Source organism: Artemia sp. Qi Xiang Cuo, chromosome 9 (genome assembly GCF_049724085.1).
Source record: "Artemia sp. Qi Xiang Cuo chromosome 9, ASM4972408v1, whole genome shotgun sequence".
In the NCBI taxonomy this organism is placed as follows: domain Eukaryota; kingdom Metazoa; phylum Arthropoda; class Branchiopoda; order Anostraca; family Artemiidae; genus Artemia; species Artemia sp. Qi Xiang Cuo.
Genome location: NC_142802.1, coordinates 9,412,855 through 9,438,812, shown reverse-complemented (window position 1 = coordinate 9,438,812; position 25,958 = coordinate 9,412,855). Strand labels below are relative to the sequence as shown.

General features: G+C 33.7%; 1 protein-coding gene across 3 annotated transcripts in view; it reads right to left on the bottom strand.

Moving 5' to 3' along the window:
* The window catches only part of LOC148948297 (CUGBP Elav-like family member 3-A), a 280,271-nt gene that overhangs the window by 17,716 nt on the left and 236,597 nt on the right, over nucleotides 1–25,958 (bottom strand). For 2 of the 3 annotated variants that reach the window (XM_089094277.1, XM_089094279.1), the window contains 2 exons: nucleotides 9,972–10,061; nucleotides 2,670–2,828 (listed from right to left, as the gene is read on the bottom strand). In XM_089094277.1, coding sequence (XP_088950403.1) covers nucleotides 2,670–2,828; nucleotides 9,972–10,061 — 249 coding nt within the window. The remainder of the gene's footprint in view (nucleotides 1–2,669; nucleotides 2,829–9,971; nucleotides 10,062–25,958) is intronic. The other variant, XM_089094278.1, reaches the window with a different exon arrangement.

Sequence of the window (25,958 nt, the reverse complement as noted above, 5' to 3'; positions counted from 1 at the left end):
GCATTAATTCAGAGAAAAAAAAATGAAAGGGGAAATGTTGGAATCATTCTAATATATCGATGCTGACACTGGATTTTGGAGGCTTCTGTTTAATGAAGTGAAGGAGTTCCTGGTTGCCGAAATGAAAATTTTGGTAAAAAAGTATTCTTATGCAGCTACTTTCCGACACAAAAATCAAAGCCATTATGCGTCGGATATTATCAGGAAAAATTGGAAAATGCGAAGGTTATTGTCAGGGACACCAAAAGATTGGTTTAGATCGGTCCACGGCTTGTGTGCTTTTCCTTCTTGCCAGATAATTTCTGACCCAATAGCTTAAAGTAAAAAAAAAAGACTCAGCTAAAAAAAAATATTTAAACACAAAATATTGAAAGTTGGGGCTCAGTAGGTTTTGTAGGGTTTTGCAGGAGAATCTTATGCACCAATTTCAACAGGGCCGCGAACATGCCCTGTTACGTTTATCAAAGCCGATGAGAACAACACTTTATTTGTTTCCAAAATGTATCAAAACTACCTGTGGAAATACGTTTATTGTTTTTCTTTTTACGATGTTTTTCTTGGGTCAACTAAGAAATCTACCTATTTTAAGCGATCTTTAGCTGATTTTTTTGTGTTGTCGAGAAAATTGCTAAGTTGCCTGATAAAGGTTGAATTTGTTTTAACCACCTAATAAATTCCTTCACAAAGCAAATAAAATCGCAGATTGTATTGCCAAAATATTGCTTCTGTGTGAACATCTGTGCGAATCTAGAAAATTTCTAAAAGCTCTGTCTTTCCTTGATGTTTAAAAAAAAAAATCAATGTTCTTTAGTCTTTTAAGCTGTTGATATCTGCGTCATAAAGACACAGATTTATATGCAAAGTTCTTTCAAATTTTGTAGAATATGAGGAAATCGAAATAACAAATCGTTGCCTTACTCAGAAAAAAGAAAAAGGAATAATTCTTACATTATGAAAAATAATGTATATTAAAAATAGCAAAAGATATTTCTCTTTCTGAAAAAAATGTTGAGTTTAAGTGTGGTTGGGAGAGATTTCCATGTCATTAATGATTTACCAGTGCATAGAATGTGTTTCTGAGTGAATATTTTTCTTAAAAAAGAGAGGGAAGGCTCGATGGAAACAAATAAATTTGGGAACTCTAGGCAAAAAGTGTGTTTTAGACTGTGTTAGAAGTAGTGGGGAAAGCCCACTGTTGTAACTTACATGCAATTAAATTCAAATTTTGAAGAAAGTTGGGAAGTCAAAAAAACAAATATATATATATATCATAACAAGATATATATATATATATATATATATATATATATATATATATATATATATATATATATATATATATATATATATATATATATATTCTTGTTATGATATATACATTTTTGTTATTTTGACTTCCCAACTTTTCTTCAAAATTTGAATTTAATTCAATTAATTTAATATATATATATATATATATATATATATATATATATATATATATATATATATATATATATATATATATATATATATATATATCATGCCAAATCTTACATGTAAGGAGGAACTGTATGGATTTCTTTTTTTTGTATTACGAAGATTTTAATTTTGAATTACTTAAATACTTTTTCAGATCCGTTTTCACTGAGAACAGCTATTGATTACATACCTAAGATGCCCGTATAGGTTTGCCTATCATTGCATTGATCAAAAAGTCTCGATTTCTATGAATAATTTAGTTTTTTTTAATGGTATTGTTTGAAAAAAAGAAAAGTCTATCCGAACATATTCTTGCGTTACGCTTTTACCCATGCTCTATTCACTCATTAATATTGATTACAAACATGATATACGCCCAGTCAGTGCCATAGTGATATCTGTCAACAACAAAAAATACATGAATTATTAATGAAATGTGTTTTTCTCGGTTATGACGTCACATCTGTACTAAAGAAGTATAAATTTGAAATGCCAAGCAATTGGCTCAGAGAAGGGATTGGCAAGGGATTAAAAATAATATATGTCAAAACCACACCATAGTCTCACCTGTCAATAACAGAAGTCCAAGATATGGATAATCTGTATTTATCATTGATTATGACGTCACGCAAGCACTAACGAAGCGTAAAACTGAAATGGCAAGGGATTGGCTTAGAAAACAGATTTGCAAGGGACTGATATAAAAATAATATGTGTCCAGGCCGCACCCTACAGTAATACCTGTCAATAAAAAACCAAAATCCAAGATTTATGGTTGATCTGCGTTTATCCTTGATCATGACGTCATCTTTAGTATGGTCTATCATAGAAACAGAACTGCCGTTCCAAGCTTCTAACTTTTTTAATTTGAAAAATGTTGCCTTAAATATTTGCTCTAATTGGTAAGTCATAAAGTTTACGCTTTAAAGTTCAACACTGCTCCAGTCACTAGATTACACACGGGATGTATCATCGGCGCTATAATCATGCCTAAATTTGAATTTTATCCACAAATGTGACAATAATGACTCGTGCAATACAATGAAAGCAGCGCCTCGTTTCTAATCTGCTTACCCCTCTGTTTGCTCTATTTAACCTAGCGTGATAAACCACCCCCATTTCCAGAGATAAAATAACAGGAACTTGAACCCATTTTAGCTCAGCCAAAAAAAGCACTTAGAAAAAAGAGAAGTTTGTTCTCTCCTTACCAAAACATTTGCTCTGATTCGTTGCTCTATCGATAAAAACTTTGGAGCTAATCACGTTTCCAAATGGAAGGAACATTTGCATCAATTCCGCGTCACCAAATTCTTGGGGCAAATGATAAATGAAAAGATTGCATCCTTCAGGGCCAGATATAGAACACCCTGAAATAAGAAACAGTTTAAGTACACAGGACAGTGAAAATGAAATTTGACTTTCTGATTAAAATCTTAAAACATTAAAATCTAAAACAAACAGAATTTATTCCGTATACGAGGGGGTTGCCCCTTCTTCAATCTTCGCTCTTTATGCTAAATTCTTAACTTTCCTTAAAAATACTTCTCATTCAAATTCAACTACCCTTCAGCAGTCTTTCTTACAGAATTGTGACAAAAAGACAAACTTTAGCATAAAAGCAAGGGTTGAGGAATGGGTATCCCCCCTTTTTTACGGAATAATTTCTGTTCGTCTCAAGTTTTAAAGTTGTTCCTTACTTTAAGTTGAAAAAACTTGTTTTTTATTTAATTTCTGGCCAAATCATCTCAGGAAATGTCCCTCCCCGTCTACAATTTCCCCTCAAAAATTCCCCATGACTTTGATATTAATCAAAGTTTCCATCAAATCTTATATTAAGTTCCAATTTTTCTTAGCTTTAAGATTTTAATTAGAAGAACAAGAATAGAAGAAATTGAGAAAATATTTGTCCCTGGAAGTAGAAGAATTTCGAATATATTGACGGAAATAACACCGTATGTCATACAACAAATAAAAAGAAATATTTACGAAAATGGCTCAGCGTTAAGTCCATTTTTACAAATATTTCAGCTTTGTCTTCTTGTATGGTTTTGTGGCCAGGCACTGTTGAAAGATGGTGCCTGTCAAATATAACAGTTTTCAAATATGAACGTCGAAGTCGGGATCGAACGCAGAACACACTGGTGAAAAAAAACTCTATAGTGTTTGTTCAACTATTTTATCGTCAATAATTTGTTCATCAATATTGATTAAAATTGTTGACCATCTTGATTAGAATTTCTTAACTTTATGTTTTCATGGCTATAAAGTAAATATTTAGAAAACAATTCCAAAAAAGAAACAGAGAAAACGTTGCTAATAAGAGAGCAAATAAATTTGGGACTACAAAATATCGAAGGGGAACCAGGTTTGACGGTCTGTTAGGGTGAAAATTTCGGTTGTTATTACAACTTATTGATTATTATTGGAGATGTTTCAGAAATAGGAATTTTGCCTGACGTTGTTTCTTTTACTAACCTTTGGTGATAGTGCTAATACAAAATAACGGGAAATTGAGCAGTTTTATTTTTAGGTTAATCATTTTAATCGTTCTATTTTTTCAACCAACATTAACGCATCTAACTGTACATTATTAATTAGTCAGTTTATGTTGATTAATTAAAATCTAAAGAGGCCATGTTTTTCAGGGTCAATTTTCATTTTCGAAGCAATATTATAGAAAAGCTATATTTTAGCTGAATGGCATGGGCAGTTGGAGTGAGAGCTCCTTCGTAGTAATTTGTTTACCAAAAACTGACACAAATTAAAAACAGAAACATCTGTAAATAAAGTGAGGATTGACATTTAAACTCAAATTGAACAGAAGTTATTTTGCATGTGAGGAGGGCTGCGTCACCTCAGCCCCCCGATCTCTGAGCCAAAACTTGATTATACTCCACTGTTGTACAAAATTTCAAGAACAATTGCTCTGCTAAAATTAATTCGTTTATTCTAACAATACATCAAGCAAAGCCGTATTCATGGGGGTTAGGGGGTTTAAACCCACGCGAAGTAATTTTTCGACTCGTAGAAATGTAACAAAAATGAATATAAACAAATTTTGATGAATTTTTTTAAGTTTCTTTTGGAAAAATAATCCTAGAAAAAAAAAACAGAAAAAAACTAAATATGCTGGCCTCAAGAATAGATTTTTCTGTTGCATTTGCTTTAAAAAAAAGTCTTAAAATGCAATCTGTGAATAAAACACCTACATTTACGGGCTGGCGATATTCTTTGCACCCTGAAGTATTTTCAGTTAAGAGGGAGGAAGTTACATTTGAGTGTAAAAAACTGAGGGTGGAGGGGGCAATTCTTTGGCAGACTACCTCCACTTCCTTCATTTGGTAATTGTTGTAAGAGATATTAATTTTATAGTAGTTTATAAATAAATCTGTTCAGTTCGTGACAGAGAATCATAGAGCCAAAGTACCTGATTTCCTTCATATTTGGAAAACTCTGATACTGAATGAATTGAATTAATTTCAATTGAATATTAAGTTGAGAACGAATAGAGAACTTGTAAAAATAAAGTGAGTTTGCAGCTGAATGAACTTGTCAAATGTTGATATAGCTGGGATCAAAAATTCTGAGGTGTTTTAACAAATGCGTTACATACCTTTCACTAGGATTAGTCTGACCTTTCCAGTCCGACCAGTGCGCAAAAGTGCTGATTATGTTACTACCACCATAACCCCTACTTGCCATCACTTAAATAATCAAATTTTTAGTTCTCATAGCTATATTTTTCACACAAGGCCTCTGAGATATTCATAGGGAAAATTAAACAAAACTGTTTGAATAATAGTGCTTGTTCGAGTACAATTGTTCTGGTCCGAGTTAGCGTGAGACTATGCTGCTACTTTTATTCCCACCATGATCACTACTAGACACTGTGGTGGTTCTGACCTCTCTTGCGCCTGTAGAAAAATCTTGATTAGTGCCTTCCCCCCTCATGTCTCCCAAAATTTCAGGATAAATTTTAACAAAAGTTTATTTTATTGACAAACTTTTCTATTTATTTAAATCTAGCTTTTCTTACTTTAGCCTCGTACAAAATTATGAATTATCTCGTCCTAATTGATTGCTTCTAATTCTCTAATTAGGTCTACTTACTTTTCGTGTAAAACCCAGTCTAAGATTGCTATACTTCTGTCTACTTACTTTTTTTTTTCAAAGAATGGTGATGAATAGGAAAAATGAAAATTTCGGGTCGAATTTGCTTATACTTACTACCAAATGTACCCTCTATTTTATTTTGATAAAAATAGAATTTCAAAATTTAAAAAAGATAATAACCGTCGAATTATTTATTTGAATTTTTTTACCACTAAAATTTCTGTACCCGGGGCAAGTGCATATCTGTATCCCCTGAAAACCGTCTCTGACTAGACATACACTTATGCTAGACAGTCAAAACCTTTGGTTTGCAATGCTATTTGTCCCTACCAAGGACTCTAGGATGCAGAAATGTTAATTCAAGAAAGACCATTAATTTCAACAAAATTAATTAGATAATAATCCCTATTTATTTGCCCCTCTCCTTTTCATCCAATTAAAATTTTATCTTTTCTAATTGTCATTTTAGCGGAAGACATGTTGGAATTCACTCTATTAGAAGTATTTTTTTTTCCCATAAAAAAAAAAGGTTTACTGCTTAATTTACTCCATGAAATAAGAAAAAGCACTCTCCTTCTAATTATCCCATCTTCTTTTTTTCTTGTGTAAACTTCGCCACGTTGTAAATTCTACGAGCCTGAGGCAATTACCTTTTTCTGTCTTATATTTATGTAAATTTACCCTCTATTGCTCTTTCTAAAGAGCGTTTTTCCAGGTCGATTCCTCTCCAAGTTTCCTTCTTTTTTATGCAAATTTCTATAGGGACATTAGAAAGCTAGGAGATGTAAGATACTTTGATAGTATTTATGCTCGTTTTTTGCCTCTAATACGCTATATTAAATAAAGGGGTATGAAAAATGACAGAAGGAAATCTATAAGGAAAAACATTATCTGGAATGAAATTATTTTTTAGGAATAGCCGGGTGTTATGCTCAGATAATGGAAAAGAACTGCAAAGCGCTTGGAGGAAGAATCCTTGATAAAGTGATCTGTAAATAAAATATGGGATCAATATTTGTACTTATGATATTCAGAATATTCATATTATAATTAGCTTAGGTTAAAGGCATAAAGAAGGGAAAAAACGTTGCCTTTGCTCTCTTGTGAGGAAGGAAACCAATGAACTGTAACTTAGCAAATACTCACTTAGTTTAAGGCCTTAGGTGCCCGTTGTATAACGCAGCATGACTGTTTTCAGATTAGTGATTGGCTGGGAGTTACAGACAATTAACAATTATACAAAGTAAGATATGAGGAACAGATCGGTGTTCGGTAAAATAAAAGCGGAGAAAAAGCGACGAGGTAGTAGAGTGAGATACTGTATGAGAGAAAGGGAGACAAAAAGAGAGAGAGGGGACAGGGAGACAACTACTGATGCGGACCACACTAAGCTATGAAAATTTCTCAACACCTTTGTGAAGTTTTTAGAAGATGACCAAGGCAGGAGCTTTAATAATGCTGAAAATACTAAACGATGAACTAGCCAAACAATGCAGCTGCCACTTGGTGGAAAACGGTGCGTTTTTATGGAAAACGGTGCGTTTTTTAAGAAGAATCTGCGAGAAAATGTATTCAGAAAAGTAAGGTTTAGCACAAAGAGAATTTTAATTCAATTAAATAAAAAAAACAAGTTTTTTTAAATGAAAGTAAGGAGTGACATTAAAACTTAAAACGAACAGATATTATTCCGTGTATGAAAGGGGCTGTCCCCTCCTCAGCGCCTCGCTCTTTAAACTAAAAATTTTTATTGTTTAAAAAAATAGAGTTGTGAGAAAGTCAAACTTTAGCGTAAAGAGCGAGGCGCTGAGGAGGGGAAGGCCCCTTTCATATACGGAATAATTTCTGTTCGTTTTAGTTTTGATGTCGCTGCTTACTTTCAGTTAAAAAAACTTGTTTTTTTTTAATTTCTGAACGTTTTTAATTACTAGAGGTTTTGATTTTGGCTCACTGTAAAAAAATAATTAAAAAAAAATTTGCATATTAATTTTACTTTTATTTGGTTAAAAGGCTTTCTCGAAACTTGTTGAATTTTATTTACGAACGTTTTTATTAGTAATAAATATACGTAACTTACGAATTAACTGACGTATCGAACCTCTATTTTAATATATTTTTAATACGTATATTAGGGGGTTTGCCCCCTAGTCAAAACCTTACTCTTTAAGCTAAAGTTCGAATTTTGTTACAATTCTTTAAAAATGACCTCTTAATCACAAAGGCCGTTAATTAGAATAAATAGCTCTCATGAAAGTACTAAAAAATGCTTGGCTTAAAGAGCGAGGTATTGACTAGGGGATGAGCCCAATCATATAGCTAATATTTTCTGTTCATTTTAAGTTTTGATGTTGCTCCTTACTTTCAGTTGAAAAACTTGTTTTTTTTATATTTAATTTCGGATTTATTTTTAAATAATGCTGGGGAGTCCGGCGCCCCCTTCATAGCAATGTCCCTTTCCCCATGAAAACTTCCTTCATGGAAAGATCCTCCCACATAATCCGCGAACCACCCCCACCCCCCACTACCATAAAAAATTCCCCCTGAAAACGTATGTAATCTTCCCAATAACCAATGCTATATGTTAACATTGGGTAAAGTTCATAACTTTCAGCCCTCCCCCCGGGGGCTTCGGGGGATTAAGTCATCCTAAAAAACATAGTTATCACATTTTCGACCATACTAAACAAAATAGCTATCTCAGAATTTTGAGCGGGTGACTTTGGGGAAAAAATGAGCGTGGGAGGGGGCTTAGTTGCCCTCTATTTTTTTGGTCACTTAAAAACGGCACTAGAACTTCAAATTTCTGTTCCAATGAGCCTTCCTACGATATTCTAGGACCACTGGGTCAATACGATTACCCCTGGGACAAAGAAAAAAAAAACAAACAAATAAACACGCATCCGTGATCTTTCTTCTGGCAAAAAATCGAAAATTCCACAATTTTGTAGTTAGGAGCTTGAAACTTCTACAGTAGGGTTCTCTGATACGCTGAATATGATGGTGTGATTTTCATTAAGGTTCTATAACTTTTAGGGGGTCTTTTCCCCTTGTTTCGAAAATAAGCCAAATTTTCTCAGGCGCGTATCTTTTGATGGGTAAGATTAAACTTGATGAAACCTATATATTTGAAATAACAATTAAAATCTGATTCTTTTGATGCATCTATTGGTATCAAAATTCAGTTTTTTAGACTTTCGGTTACCATTGAGCCGGGTCGCTCCTTACTTACAGTTCTACCACGAACTGTTTGATAAAAAAAAACAAGTTTTTTTTAACTGAAAGTAAGGAGCGACATTAAAACTCAAAACCAACGGAAATTATTCCGCAAATGAAAGGGGTTGTCCCCTCCTCAACGCCTCGCTCTTTACGCTAGAGTTTTTTATTGTTTTAAAAAATGAAGTTGTAAGACAGAGTCAACAAACAAATAAACACGGATCCGTGATCTTTCTTCTGGCAAAAAAAAAAATACAAATTCCACATTTTTGCAGATAGGAGCTTGAAACTTCGATAGTAGGGTTCTTGGATACGCTGAATCTGATGGTGTAATTTTCATTAAAGTTCTTTTAGGGTTTTTTCTCCCTTTTTTCGAAAATAAGGCAAATTTTCTCAGGCGCGTAAGTTTGGATGGGTAAGACTAAACTTCATGAAACTTATATATTTGAAATCAGCATAAAAATGTCGTCCTTTTGATGTATCTATTGGTATCAATATTCCGTTTTTTAGAGTTTCGGTTACTATTGAGAAGGGTCGCTCCTTACTTTTTGAAAAAAAAGTTCTGCTCCGTTGATCGAAAAACAAATTTACACTTCCTAATGATTTAAGTTTTCCTAAAACTAAATATCTGTATCTCCGGCGCAAAAAAAGAGAAGTTACAAGGTTTTCCTAAGATTTCAGGGAAAGTAAATGATGGGTTTTAGTTTTCTGTCGTTTATTTGGATAGCCTATCTCCTATCCAAACTCTACAAGTTTTGGCAAGACCGCTCAGTCAATTCTAAATAGTTTGGCAACTTAAACTAAAAAAGTTTATTATGGACGAGATAGGCTATAGCTTTATGGTACCGAATCCCCGTAGTAATAAATCAGTAAATATGCGGATGAGTGTTGAATGCAGCCTGTTGAATGCAGTGTTGGACACAACAACGTTTATACCATACATAGTTAATTTAAAATTGTGAGGGATGAGTGCTCAAATAATTTTTGGTGATGACGGTGGCACTATATCTTCCTATGTGCTTAAAGGCACAGAGTTTATAAAAAAAAGAGGAATTTCAGATTTTTAATCTTTTCTAAGACTTACGGTGCCAAATTCTGGAGTTGAAAGAAATTAAAACGATCCGCATTCTTTTGGCCCTAAGAGAAACTTTTATAAGCAAAAAGAAAGAAAAATCATGTGCACATACCTTCACGACTAACAGGGCGGACATCACAGGGTTGCACAGTTGCCATAGGTTGCATAAAGCTGCCATGGGGAATTTGAAAAGCGCCAGGTGCTGGGAACACAATAAAGTAATCATGAACATGCAAGTAACGGACATGCAGGTGAACAAAAGGAAATGTTATCTTTAAAAATAAAAATGTCAATCAAACAACCTTATCATAATATAGAAACTTGAATCCCAAAGTATAAAATAAAAATCCCTGTTAAGTAGGAATCAAATACGCTCAATTCTTTCAAATACACTCTATAACGCATAAATTAACTTGTAAATGTGTGCCAATTTAATTTTATTTTTCAGTGGCACTGCTCTAGCGCTGTCTAAGTTTAGAGCCATAGCCCTGGAATATATTACTTTCCATTTTCTTCCCAATCACTTTTTAGATAAGGGATAGTTTGAAGAATTTCGGAGAGGCTGAATCGATTGGAAATTGAAAGTTCTAGTGTTTTTAAAGAGTTGAAAGCAATTAGAGTTAAACATTGCACCTGTTTTTGCTACTGGCCTCTGCCCTCCATAGCCCTGAAAGATATCGAATTCAAAGTTCGGTGTAGCCATTTTGTTGAAAATAGTCAAGTTAACGGTAGTATATTTTGTTTTCACTAAAGTGTAAACTACACTTTGGCCGTTGGAAGGTTTATGGGGGGTGGTAGTCCTAATCACTATTCATCTTAATTTTTGTTGTATTTTAGGTTCCGTTTATTTATTAATACCATTTCTGTTCGTTTTAAGTTTAAACCATTGTATTACTTTATTTCTGCTTATCCTGGGTTTTAAAATGGCTTATAACTTTTCTTAGAAAAAACTTATTTTTTGGAAATGCTGAATATATAGCGACTATTGACTATATCTCTGGAATACACAAAGGACTGGTTATATATCTTTGATGAGTGTGATTGATAAAAGACGGTAAGTTTATTTTCGTGAAGAGTATGCTTCTTCATAGATGCTATGTATTTTTTTTTTTTTTTTTTTTTTTTTTTTTCGGAAGTCACATAATTCAATAAAGAGCCTATTCACCGAACTTGTCAAGTTGACTTATATGCCTTAATTCAAATGCATTTTTGAAGTCTTATCAAACAAAAAACTTGTTGTTTTTTTACTTAACTATTAAAAGAAGTGATTACTTTCCTTTTTTTTCCTTTACTACCAAGAAAAAACTGAAAAAACTTGTTTTTTTATTTAATTAATAAAATAAGTTATTCTTCCCCTTTTTTAATTCTCCTTTTATTACCAGGAAATTATTTAGTCTATTCTATTATTAGTTTTCTACATCTTTCCCTTTCTTTTTCTTGTTTTCCTCTCATTCACTGTTAATCTTTATTTTTTAAATATTCAAAATCAATTTCTAACATTTTTCTCCTCCCCCCCTCAAAAAAATTAACACTAATTGCTGTGTGCTCAAGTGACCACATGCTTTTACGGTGCTTGCTTTGAGGTAGATAGTGAAGTGGTAGTGGCTAGCCTACTATTATTCATAAGTAGCATTACGCCTTAATGACCAAAAAACAAAATAATAGTGTTTAATAGGAAAATACATTTAGGTGCCAATGTTACTTCCACGACATACGAGGTGCCACACGTACGCATGATGTGCCACAACAACACATTTAGGTACCAAGATTATATTCAAAGTCCTCCAAAATTGTCTCTTTCTTCCTTGTTTTGTTTTAAAATATCCGGAGGGTCTGCAAAACCTTAGAAATTTGGCTAGTAGGATCTTTTTCCTTTTTTTTTAGGTTGGTAACTTTAAAATTTGACGACGGTGGGTCCAATTCCCAACCAAGGAGTGTGAATTTTTACTACGTCACAGATTTATTCATATAATTTTCAGCAGGCCTGGAGCTGCAGAAAAAAAAAATCTATAACATAGTAACCGAAAATTAATAAAACACAAGAACCCTCCGAGCATGCATCGAGGCTTTTTTTTGTGAGGGAAGTTGTGCCGATTTTATGCATCCTTCTTTCACCCAAATGTAAAAAGATGACACTTGACACTGTTTTGGGTACTAGCTCTGCAGGGGAATAATTTCGGCAAAATCCTAGGGGAGGGAAAAGTAGGAGCTGATTTTCCCATGTAAAGTGAAAATAACCAATTAAAAGATGAAAAATGTGCCATATACTACCATAAAGGTAAAGGTATAGCAAAGAAACTGGTCTGTTTTTGTGGATGCTTGAATTATGTAGGCCCATCTTAGTTTTGACAAGATTTTTGAAGACACTAAGTTTCAGCTGGTGGAAGGGGGAAAACTAGGGTCTGGGAGGAATGGTTCCTATAGGTTCCCCTCTTCCTATAGCAATTTATGCCCCTGTAGCTCTGGTTCGAGATAGAAAACAATACAAGGAATGAATCAAGTTTGTTTTGCACCGTAGTTGCAAGACCTGTTGCAACAAACAAGCTAACAAAAAAATGCTCAACATCCTACTAGTTGTGCTAAATATTTATAAGAATCTGTAAATATTTTTGAAATCCTAGAAATAACCTTCTGTCTTTACAAACTGGTGAGAAAAAAACCTTTCTGAACTGGCTTAGCTTTCTAAGGCAAGCACATTATTATTGAAAAAGTTCAGCTACAAACTATTCAAAAAAAAAAAAAAACAGAAAGTGAAATCTTTGTAGTAAGGGTTGCCACTTTGACGATATTTGTGCCATAATTTGTCGACATCATATTTCCTTTTTGATAGGTTTTAGCTAAGATTTAAACCGAAATTAGCAATAGCCTAAATTGTGGGAGAATCCAAACATTACCAGTTGCATAAACAACAAAAAATATTTTGCTTAGAAACTAGATGGAAACTTACTTAGCCAGCTTTGAAACATGAGTTAGAAAAGATTTTGCAGTAACTTTGCTTGCAATATTTAGATACTAGTGAATATTCCAAGTATAGCATTAAAATGGGGATTAAAAAATGCACAATGGAACATGCCAGAAAAGATGAACTAAATTATGCAAAGCTTGTAAAATCATACTAAAATTATTTCAATAAATAGCACAACTCAAAAGATTTCTACAGTAAAAGCTAAAACTGGAAATAAAATATATCCTCAACTTGTAATTGGTTAGAGCGCAAGTACCAACTAATTGTAAGGTTCAAAAATCCTAAGATATCTTGTCGAGCCTTGTCGATCTTATGTCGACAGACAGATCGACTGTCGATCATGTTAACGATCATGGTTCCTTTAAATCAGTACATTAAATTTTTCATACCAAAAAATTAATTGATTACTCAATTTTTCATGACTATCCGTACTAAGAATAACCTTTATTTTTTAGCTTAATTTAAATATTACCTCCAGTAACTATTATTAACTATCTACTTATATTTACGTACTCATTATATTTACTTCATTGTTTATTTAATGATGTTTATATACATATAATACTAAACTGTATCTTAACGACTTTAACAATTTGATTTTCTTTTCCCCTCTATATTTCATCAAGTTACAGTTTAGGGTCTACCGCTAAATTATGTTAGCAGTGCCAGCTTCAGTTCAAATGATAAATTTTTATTAATAAAAAAAACAAATATTATTTTAAAAAAAATATAGTATTATAAGCCCTTTCAATCTGTTAAATCAGTGAATTAGTTTCTTTGTTCCAATAAATAATGCTTATTTGGATCTTAACCAAGTTTGATTTACTTTTTCTCTTTTTCAAACGGTTCGTGGTAACGAACTGTAAGTAAGGAGCGACCCGGCTCAATAGTAGCCGAAACTCTAAAAAACGGTGTATCTATTGGTATCAGAAATTTTGATAACAATAGATACACAAAAGGAATAAGATTTTTATGCTGATTTTAAATATATAAGTTTCATTAAGTTTAGATTTAGCCATCAAAAGTTACGAGCCTGAAAAAATTTGCCTTATTTTCGAAAACAGGGGGAACACCCCCTAAAGTCATAGAATCTTAATGAAAATCACACTGTCACATTCAGCGTGACAAAGAACCCTACTGTAGAGGTTTCAAGCTCCTATCTGCAAATTTGTGGAATTTTGTGTTTTTTGCCAGAAGAAAGATCATGGATGCGTGTTTTTTTCTGTTTTTTTTTTTTTCCAGGGCCGATCGTATCGACCCAGTCGTCCTATAACGTCGCGAGAGGGCTCATTCAAACGGAAATTAACATTTCTAGTGCCATTTTTAAGTGACCAAAAATTGGAGGGCAACAATGCCCCTCTCACGCTCATTTTATCCCAAAGTCACCGGTTCAAAATTTTGAGATAGCCATGTTGTTCAGCATAGTCGAAAAGGTTGCAAGTTATGACCTTTGCCCCTTATTTACATATAGTATTGGTTATTGGGAAGTATGCAGACGTTTTCAGGGGGGATTTTTTTGTTGGGGGTGGTGGGGGTTCTGGGGAGGAGTTTATGTGGGAGGATTTTTTCATGGAGGAATTTTTCATGGGGGAAGAGAATTTCCATGAAGGGGTCGCTGGATTTCCCAGAATTATTTAAAAAACGGTCAGAAATTGAATAAAAAAAAAAAAAATTCAACTGAAAGTAAGGAGCAACATTAAAACTTAAAACGATCATAAATTATTACGTATATGAGGGGGCTCGTCCCATCCTCAATACCTCACTGTTTACGCTAAAGTATTTTAAATAATTTCAAAAGAGCTATTTGTTCTGATTAAAAATGCCTTTGTGGTTCAGGGGTCATTTCTTAAGGAGTTGGAACAAAAATTCGACCTTTAGCGTAAAGAGCAAGGTATTGACGAGGGGGCAAACCCCTCAAATACGTAATAAAATTATACGAATATAGAAATTCGTTAGGTAAGGTAGTTCGTAAAATATGTATATTTATTACTAATAAAAACGTTCGTAAATAAAATCAAAAGTTCTAGTGCCCTTTTTAAGTAACCAAAAATGTGGATGTGAAGTTAGCCATACGACATTAAATATTATAAGTATGATTTTTTTATAAAATTAAATTATATATAAATGTGAACTTTAATAAAGAGAAGGCGTCAGGCGATTTTAGGCAAATTTTAATCAAGCCCCTGTGTTAGAAAAGTGATAATAGTCAACATAGTAATTGTAGATTCACTGGTATGATTTTGGGAGGAAGCAAACTACTTAGTTTTTTCGACTAGGAAATACAGTATATAAAGTTTTTATGGAACAAACACCGTGGGCTTAAAAGATAGTATGTGTTGGCAATGTTTTCAGGCTTAGTTTAATAATGGGGAGGTTTTCGTTTAACCAGGCATTTGATAGGGCATGCCGACTGGGGGTAAGGGGTCCGGAGGTGAGGGCAATGGTCCCTTAAAAATCTTCTGAAAATTGTTTTTGATATTTTCATTGAAAAATATGTTTTTTGGTATTCCCATTGGACAAAAATAAAACAAAACAACAAAATGCCCCCAGTCCCTAAATTAAAAAAAAAACAACATAGTTATCCTCTCCTCTCTAAATTTTTGTGAATTGATATCCCTGAACTCTATTCGAAAGATGAATAAGCTTCATTGACGGTTTAGGGTAGTCTAATGTGCGAGATTAGGTTTGAAGAGAATGTTATTAGGACTATATTTCCTAATTCAGTGTTCCTAAAATTAGCAATCGGGATGAAGAGATAGTGTTAGGTTCCGAAACAACTGCCTGAGTGGGACGCTTTACTTACGTAAGACGCATTATCAAGATATCAAAAGCATAAGTGCAGGCAAACCACAGTTTATAGAATTATCCAGTAAGTTTATCGCAGATCATTTCTGGTCTTCATTCTCGGTACGAACAAAAAGCTCCTCCCACTTCTTTCTGCATTAGCGGGTTAGTCTGTTTCCGTCAATCAATGAGAAATGGTTACAAAGTGCATTATTCGTAATAGCGGGTTTCCACTTGTTTCGTGTCCAAGAGAAATCTGACTTGTCTACCCGTGAAAAGATCTAACGCCGCTTATGTTTCTATCTGCAAAAACGTTCTCTGGAGCACTCGCACCTTGGTCCGGGTTTTTATAATGGGTGAGATAGGGTATGATCATACTGCTAATTCTATAAACTGTGAGGCAAACAGAGTATATTATCGCAGTTGTAGAAAGTTTAGAGGAAAAAATCCAACAAACGATGTCAATTATAAACTGCTGAAATCATTTTCTTAAAAAAAAAAGATTTAAATTATTTTCTAAAGCTCAGAGACAGACTCTTTCTCTTATAAATCGATTGAATATCCCTCTTTTCCATCTTTTCGTGTCCATGGAGATTTGACAAAACCCTTAGGGCGGTTCTATCCTCAAGGAGACTACATTAGAAGTACGACAATATACAACATAGGGAAAACTTAATCTTGTTTTTTAAGGCAAGTTTACTCTAAACTGGGGAGATATTCGAAACAGGTAATGTCACTTAATTTTGGTCTAGAGATAATGGAGTATCTATTGATTATTTATCTTCGAGCAAAGATTAACATTGAGGTAAAACCAATTTTTTCTGTTGTTTTAGCATAAAACCCGTAAAATGATTTCTAAATTAGATAAAGTGTGAGACAATCCTGACCCCTATTCAAAATCACTCTGTTATTGAGCTTGGTGCAAAACACGTATTACATGTTATTTGCCTTTTTTTTAAAGTATAAAAAGAGTCTTTGTTTTTCAGTGTAATATGTGAATTTTTTTTTTAATCAAAAACATTATTATTATTAGCTATACCCCTAAGATTGTACTACGGAACACAAGATTGATCGCATATTTTTCGTGGAAGGGAGATTGACAATCAACAGCAACCCAGAAATGACTGTGTAAGGAGCTCATTTGTTCCTCAAAGGAGCTCATTTGTTCCTCAAAGGAGCTCATTTGTTCCTCAAAGGAGCTCATTTGTTCCTCAAAGGAGCTCATTTGTTCCTCAAAGGAGCTCATTTGTTCCTCAAAGGAGCTCATTTGTTCCTCAAAGGAGCTCATTTGTTCCTCAAAGGAGCTCATTTGTTCCTCAAAGGAGCTCATTTGTTCCTCAAAGGAGCTCATTTGTTCCTCAAAGGAGCTCATTTGTTCCTCAAAGGAGCTCATTTGTTCCTCAAAGGAGCTCATTTGTTCCTCAAAGGAGCTCATTTGTTCCTCAAAGGAGCTCATTTGTTCCTCAACTTGATTAAATAAAAAAAAAACAAGTGTTTTAAACTGAAAGTAAGAAGCGACATTAAAACTTAAAACGAACAGAAATTATTCCGTATATTAAAGGGGCTGTCCCCTCCTCAACGCTTCGCTCTTTACGCTAAAGTTTTTTATTGTTTTAAAAAATAAAGTTGTGAGACAGAGTCAAACTTTGGCGTAAAGAGCAAGGGGTTGAGGAGGGGACAGTCCCTTTCATATACGGAATAATTTCTGTTCGTTTTAAGTTTTAATGTCACTCCTTACTTTCAGTTTAAAAAACTTGTTTTTTTTATTTAATTTCTGATTGTTTTTTAGTTAATGCAGCTTTTATTTTGGCTCACCGTCATTGAATAAGTAAACAAAATTTGCATAAAAGTTTTACTTTTCTTTTGCTAAATGGATGTCTCTAAATTTGGTTATGACGTAATTTACAAATTAACTTACGTAACTAACTTCTATATTCGTATATTTTTCTTCTGGCAAAAAATACAAAGTTGCAGATTTTTGCAGATATGAGCTTAAAACCTATGTAATAGGGTTTTCTAATATGCTGAATCTGACGGTGTGATTTTCATTAAAATTCTTTCACTTGTAGGGGATGTTTCCCCCCTCTTTAAAAAATCGGGGAAATTTTCTCAGGCTCGTAGCCTTTGATGAGTAATACTAAACTTAATATAATTTATACATTCAGGATCAGCATTACAAACCCATTCTTGTGATACATTTATTGACATCAAAATTCTGTTTTTAAAAGTTTCGATTACTATTGAACCGAATCGATTGTTTTTTTTATTGTTTTTTGTATTACATATATGTTATTACGTATATGAGGGGGTTCTCCCCTTAGTCAATACCACGCTCTTTACGTTAAAAGTAAAAAAAAAATTTATTAAAAAACCCCTGAATCACAAAGGCCGTTCGTTTAATTAGAATAGATAGCTCTTTTGAAAGCACTAAAAAAACTGTAGCGTAAAGAGCGAGGTATTGACTTGAGGGAGAACCCCGTCATATACGTTATAATTTCTGTTCGTTTTAAATTTTAATGTTGCTTCTTACTTTCAGTTGAAGAAACGTGTTTCTTTTATTTAATTTCTGATCGTTTTTTAAATAATGCTTGTAAATCCGGCACCCCCTTCATAGAAATGTGCCTTACCCCAAAGAAACATCCTCCACGGAAATATTCTCCAGAGTAACCCCTCCTCTAGTCCCCCCCCCCTCCAGAAAAAAATCCTTCCTGAAAATGTATGTATACTTCCCAATAACCAATAAATAATGCTGGCAAGTCCGGCGCCCCCTTCATGGCAATTTCCCTTCCCCCATGAAAACTTCCTTCATGGAAAGATCCTAAAAAATAACCCCCGACCCCCCCCCCCACTACCAGAAAAAACCCTCCTGGAAACTTCTGTATACTTCCCAATAACCAATATTATGTGTTAACATTGGGTAAAGTTCATAACTTTTAGCCCTCCCCCTGGGGACTTCGGGGGATTAAGTCATCCCAAATGACATATTTATCGTATTTTCGACCATGATGAATAAAATGGCTATCTCAAAATTTTGATCGGGTGACTTTGGGAAAAAAATAAGCGTGGGAGGGGGCCTAGTTGCCCTCCATTTTTTGGCCACTTAAAAATGGCACTAGAACTTTTAATTTCCGTTCTAATGAGCCCTCCCACGATATTCTAGGACCACTGGGTCGATACGATCACCTCTGGGAAAAAAAAAAAAAAAAAAACAACAAATAAACACGCCCCCGTGATATTTCTTCTGGCAAAAAATGCAAAATTCTACATTTTTGTAGATAGGAGCTTGAAACCTCTACAGTAGGGTTTTCTGATACGCTGAATATGATGGTGTGATTTTCACTAAGGTTCTATTACTTTTAGGGGGTCTTTCCCCTTTTTTTGAAAATCAGCCAAATTTTCTCAGAAGCGTAACTTTTGATGGGTAGCACTAAACTTGATGAAAATTATATATTTGAAATCAGCATTGAAATCTGATTCTTTTGATGTATCTATTGGTATCAAAAACCCGTTTTCTAGAGTTTTGGTTACCATTGAGCCGGGTCGCTCCTTACTTACAGTTCGTTACCACGAGCTGTTTGAAAAGATTTTTTTACAGACCACGACATAAGCATATTTTATTCATGTTTGATACGGTTGTACAGAGCCAAGAATAGGTTGAATTTGTGTCAGTTTTATATATCTGGAAGATAATTATATATATATATATATATATATATATATATATATATATATATATATATATATATATATATATATATATATATATATATATATATATATATATATATATATATATATATATATATATATATATATATATATATTTATACAGACATATGAATTATATACATATATATGTTTGCGAAAGATAAAATTTCAAAAAAAATGCAAAATTGGTTAGTCAAACAGTTCGTGGTAACGAACTGTAAGTAAGGAGCGACCCGGCTCAATGGTAACCGAAACTCTAGAAAACGGGTTTTTGATACCAATAGATATATCAAAAGAATCGGATTTCAATTTTGATTTCAAATATATAACTTTCATCAAGTTTAGTGCTACCCATCAAAAGTTACGCGCCTGACAAAATTTGGCTGATTTTCGAAAAAAGGGGGAAAGACCCCTTAAAAGTTATAGAACCTTAATGAAAATGACACCATCTTATTCAGCGTATCAGAGAACCCTACTGTAGATGTTTAAAGCTCCTATGTACAAAAATGTGAAATTTTACATTGTTTGCCCGAAGAAAGATCACGGTGGCGTGTGTATTTGTTTGTTTGTTTTTTGTTGTTTTTTTTTTCCCCAGGGGTGATCGTATTGACCAAGTGGTCCTATAATATCGTGAGTGGGCTCATTGGAATGTAAATTAAAAGTTCTAGTGCCCTTTTTAAGTGACCAAAAAAAATGGAGAGCAACTAGGCCCCCTCCCACGCTTATTTTTTTCCCAAAGTCACCCGATCAAAATTTTGAGATAGTCATTTTGTTCAGCATGGTCGAAAATATGATAAATAAGTCTTTTAGGGTGACTTAATCTCCCGACGTTTCCAGTGGGTGGGATAAAATTTATTAACTCCACCAATTTTTAACATATAGCTTTGTTTTTGTGTATTTATAAATATTTTTCCAGGAGTTTTTTTTTCGCGTTGTGGGAGGGAAGGGTGGGTCGGTGGTTATGTTGGAGGATCTGTTCATGATGGAAGTTTTCTTGGGGGAAGGGAAATTGCCATGAAGGGGGCGCCGGACTTGCTAGCATTATTTATTGGTTATTGGGAAGTATACAACCATATTCAGGAAGGATGTTTTCTGGAGGTGGGGGGGCTAGATGAGGGGTTACTCTGGAGAATATTTCCGTGGAGGATGTTTCTTTGGGGTAAGGGACATTTCTATGAAGGGGGCGCCGGATTTCCAAGAATTATTTAAGAAACATTCAGAAATTAAATAAAAAAAAACAAGTTATTTCAACTGAAATTTAAAAAAGAATATTAGAAATTAAAACGAACAGAAATTATAACGTATGTGAGGGGGTTCTCCCCCAAGTCATTACCTCGCTCTTTACGCTACAGTTTTTTTTAGTGCTTTCAAAAGAGCTATCTATTCTAATTAAACGGCCTTTGTGATTCAGGGGTTTGTGAATCAAAATTTGTTTTAACTTTTAACGTAAAGAGCGTGGTATTGACTCAGGGGAGAACCCCTTCATATAAGTAATAACATATATGTAATAAAAAAAACAATAAAAAAACAAGCGATACGGCTCAATAGTAATCAAAAATTTTAAAAACGAAATTTTTATGTCAATAAATGTATCAAAAGAATGTGTTTACAATGCTGATCCTAAAGATATAAATTTTATTAAGTTTAGTATTACTCATCAAAGGCTACGAGCCTGAGAAAATTTACCTGATTTTTTAAGGAGGGTGGAAACATCCCCTACAAGTGAAAGAATTCTAATGAAAATCACACCGTCAGAATTCAGTGTATCAGAAAACACTATTACATAGGTTTGAAGCTCATATCTGCAAAAATCTGCAACTTTGTATTTTTTGCCAGAAGAAAAATATACGAATATAGAAGTTAGTTACGTAAGTTAATTTGTAAAGACATCCATTTAGCAAAAGAAAAGTAAAATTTTTATGCAAATAAAAGCTGCATTAACTAAAAAACGATCAGAAATTAAATAAAAAAAACAAGTTTTTTAAACTGAAAGTAAGGAACGACGTTGAAACTCAAAACGAACAGAAATTATTCCGTATATGAAAGGGGCTGTCCCCTCCTTAAAGCCTCGCTCTTTACGCTAAAGTTTGACTCTGTCTCACAAATCTATTTTTTAAAACCATGAAAAACTTTAGTGTAAAGAGCGAGACGTTGAGGAGGGGACAGCCCCTTTCATATACGGAATAATTTCTGTTCGTTTTAAGTTTTAATGTCGCTCCTTACTTTCAGTTTAAAAAACTTGTTTTTTTTATTTAATTAACAAAAAAGGCGTCCATACGCAGTGATGCCGTCTTTGATAGCTGCAACAGTTTTTTTTGGGAGGGGGAGGTTTGCTTTCTAAAAAAAGTAGGTTCCTTACTGAATCAATTCTTTGCCAAAACTGAGCTTAAAATTGAAGGTGGCAAACTCAAAAAGTGAAAAAATCGGATCCATAAATAGATAAATAAACTTCTTTGCTAAAGTTAATCCATCTTTTGACATCATTTTAACTTTGCCTATTTCACCTATTCTAGCCGAATAACATATAATAGAAATATCTAAAATGTTGCTTGTCATCCAAATATTATTCGGTTCCTTTGTAGCCTAAGGCTTAGGAATAGAAGTCGAGTGGTGATATTAAGCTCATCTTATTCGTTTTACAGACTGATGTTGAATAGGGAAGTAATTTCGTTTACTCCGGAAGATAATTTTAAATAGGAAAATATAGACCTTCTCACACCCCACTCTTTTAGCCTCAGGCACGTACGCAGAGGGGGGGGAGGGGAGGAAGGGGCGGATCCATTATTTTTTTAGGGGGGCGCAAAATAGGTTGATCCAATAAAAAAAATTAGGGGGGACGCAAAATTGGTTGATTCGATAAACTTGCGTTAGGAGCAAGTTTAATTAACGCAAACTTGAGTTAATAAAGTACATTATACTACTTTATACTACGCTGGGGGGGCGCCCCTTCGCCCCCCTGGATCCGCCACTAGGGGGAGGCGTGTCTGCCTGAAACTGTTCTAACTAACACCAGAATTATTTTACACGAAACAAAATACTTATACTCAATAGAAATTTTGTCGAAGACCTTAGCAATTATTCCTCACTAATTTTTTATCTTTCTGTTTTGTATGCATTTTCATCACTGGTCCATCTAAGTTTCAGGATGTTCAAGTTAAATTTTTTTTTTTTTTTTTACATCCTTCGTGTACAGTTATGTAGAGCTTTATGTAGCTATTATGTAGAGCTTTGTATCTTTGTAGTGTCTTATTATTTTTTTCTTCGTTTTGAACCGTCTTTTTACTTTTGTGTTTGATGGGTTCAGAGTAAGTTCAATTCATTTCTGTTTCTTAGAACAAATATAACCCGTAATCAGTGGGTTCAAAAAAGATTTATTTTAGGGGGAAGAGCAAGTTTTTATGCTTTCTTTGAGAAACTATTTTTTGCTGTCGTAAATTATTTTCCTAGTAATTTTTTATTATATTCCTACAAGATTATGTTTGTGATTACTATCCAAAAAAATATGCATAGAGATTGTTTAGATTATGTTTTATTGTTTAGATTATTGTCAGATTATGTTACAATCAATTAATAATTTATTAATTGTTAGTTACGTCATTTGTTTTTGGAACTTGTGTCCTATTTAAAGTATATTTCAGTGTTTTTTTTAATTGTTATCCTTAATCACAGTTTGTATAATTATCCAGTATGATCTGTCCCTATCTCACCCATTATAAAAACCCGGACCAAGGTGCGAGTGCTCCAGAGAACGTTTTTGCAGATAGAAACATAGGCGGCATCAGATCTTTTCATGGGTAGACAATTCAGACTGTGATCTAATAGGAAACAAGTGGAAACCCGCTATTACTAATAATGCACTTTGTTCGAAACAATCGGAAACAGACTAACCCGCTAATGCAGAAAGAAGTGGGAGGAGCTTTTTGTTCGCACCGAGAACGAAGACCAGAAATGATCTGCGATAAGCTTACTGGATAATTATATGAACTGTGTCCTTAATGGTGTAATGTTTAGTGCTACAAGCTTTGTGAAGCTTATCGCGTTTGGTATTAATAAATAAATAAATACATTATTTTTCATGTTTTAAAAGGCTAAATAATACAACTATTTTGTTGACTGTCTGCGTTATAAGCGCAAAAAGAGCTAAAGTATTAGCTGCTTTTGATTATTGCTAGCATCAAGGCCGTATCAAGGGTTTTGTTTGGAGGGAGCGGGTATTTGGGGAGCTACAAATATAACTTAAAAAACGCATCAAAGGTTTGTTTATATGCATTTTGCTTCGTTTTTACAAGTCGGACCAAAACTTCAATGGGGATTCAGACCCCCAATCCTCCTCACTGTTATAGGGCCTTGGTGAGCATATAAGAGTTTGAATGTTTGTCTATTAGCTATTTTAGCATGAAGGTAGTAGCAATCGGTTAAATATAATGACAAGGCTTCGGTAAGGCATCCTAAGTTTTTGAATTCCTAGAAATCCTAGAAATTCCTAGAATTCCATTTCAAAATCCTAGAAATGGATACAAATATATGCACAAAGGTTTACGAATTAAATGAAATGAAAAAAAAGTTGTTTGCGAAAGGGACTAAAAAACTGTCTTTCTTTACAGGTTCGGAACGTTTTCTTTGAATTAGGAGCATTGGGTTTTCCCTGAATTTAATTAAAAAAACTGTTTTTTTTTAACTGAAAGTAAGGTCCGACATTAAAACATAAAACGAACAGAAATTATTCCGTATATGAAAGGGGCTGTCCCCTCCTCAACGCCTCGCTCTTTACGCTAAAGTTAGACTATTTCTCACAACTCAATTTTTTATTACAATAGAAAACTTTAGCGTAAAGAGTGAGGCGTTGAGGAGGGGACAGTCCCTTTCATATACAGAATAATTTATGTTCGTTTTAAGTTTTAATGTCACTCCTTACTTTCAGTTAAAAAAATCTGTTTTTTTTTTAATTTAATTTCTGAAAATTTTTGAGTTAATGCAGCTGTGATTTTGGCTCACCTTACATGAATAATTAGAATGAAATTTACATATTCAGTTTACTTGTTTTTGCTAAATGGCTTTCTTGAAATTTTGTTCTGCCGTAACTTACGAATTAACTTAGGTAACGAACTTCTATATATCTATGTTTTTATTACGTATATTAGGGAGTTTACCCATAGTCAACACCTCGCTCTTTACGCTAAACTTTGAATTTTGTTCGAATCGCAAACCCCTGAATCACAAAGGCCGGTTAATTAGATAGCTCTATTGAAAGTACTAAATAAACTTTAGCGTAAAGGGCGAGGTATTGACTAGGGCCGAAACCTCATATACGTAATAATATCTGTTTGTTTTAAGTTTTAATGTTGCTCCTTACTTTCAGTCGATAAAACTTGTTTTTTTTAATTTAATTTTTGATAGTTTTTTTAAATAATGCTGGGAAATCCGGCACCCCCTTCATAGAAATGACCCTTCCCCCAAGGAAAAATGCTCCTTGCAAATATCCTTCCCCGTAACCCCTTCCTCCCCCCCCACCACGAAAAAGTCCCTCCTGAAAACGTCTGTATACTTCCCATTAACCAATACTATACGTAAACTATGGGCAAAGCTCATAACTTGAAGCCCTTTCCCCGGGAACTCTGGAGGACTATGCCATCCTCAAAGACATATTTATTATATATTCAACTATGTTGAACAAAATGGCTATTTCAAAAATTTGATTGGGAAAAAAATGAGCGCGGGAGGGGGCAAAGTTACCTTTTAGTTTTTTTGGTCACTTAAAAAATGCACTATAACTTTTAATTTCCATTCAAATGAGCCCCCTTATGATATTCTGGGAATACTGGATTGATAAGATAACCCCTGGGGAAATAAAAAAAAATTAAATAAAAAATACGCATGGGTGATCTTTCTTCTGGCAAAAAATACAAAATTTCACATTTTTGTAGATAGGAGCTTGAAACTTCTATAGTAGGGTTCTCTGATACGCTGAATCTGATGGTGTGATTTTCATTAAAGTTCTATGACTTTTAGGGGTTGTTTCCCCCTTTTTTAAATAAGGCAAATTTTCTCAGGCGCGTAACTTTTGATAGGTAAGACCAAACTTGATGGGTAAAACTGCTCAACTCCTCGCTCTTTACGCTAAAGTTTTTCATTGTTAAAAAAACAGAGTTGTGGGAAAGTCAAGCTTTAGCGTAAAGAGCGAGGCGTTGAGGAGGGGACAGCCCCTTTCATGTACGGAATAATTTCTGTTCGTTTTAAGTTTTAACGTCGTTCCTTACTTTCAGTTAAAAAAACTTTAACTGAAAGTAAAATTTTTTATATTTTTTCTATTTAATTTTTGAACGTGTTTGAACTAATGCAGCTTTTGATTTTGGCTCACCGTACATGAATAATTAAATCAAAATTTTCATATTAATTTTACTTTTATTTGGTTAAATGGCCTCCTCGAAAGTTGTTTAATTTTGTTTAAGAACGTTTTTATTAGTAATAAATATACGTAACTTACGAATTAACTTACGTAACGAACTTCTATAATCATACATTTTTAATACGTCTATTAGGGGGTTCGCCCCGTAGTCAATACCTTGTTCTTTAAGCTAAAGTTCGAATTTTGTTCCAATTCTTTAAAAATGACCGCTTAATCACAAAGACCGTTAATTAGAA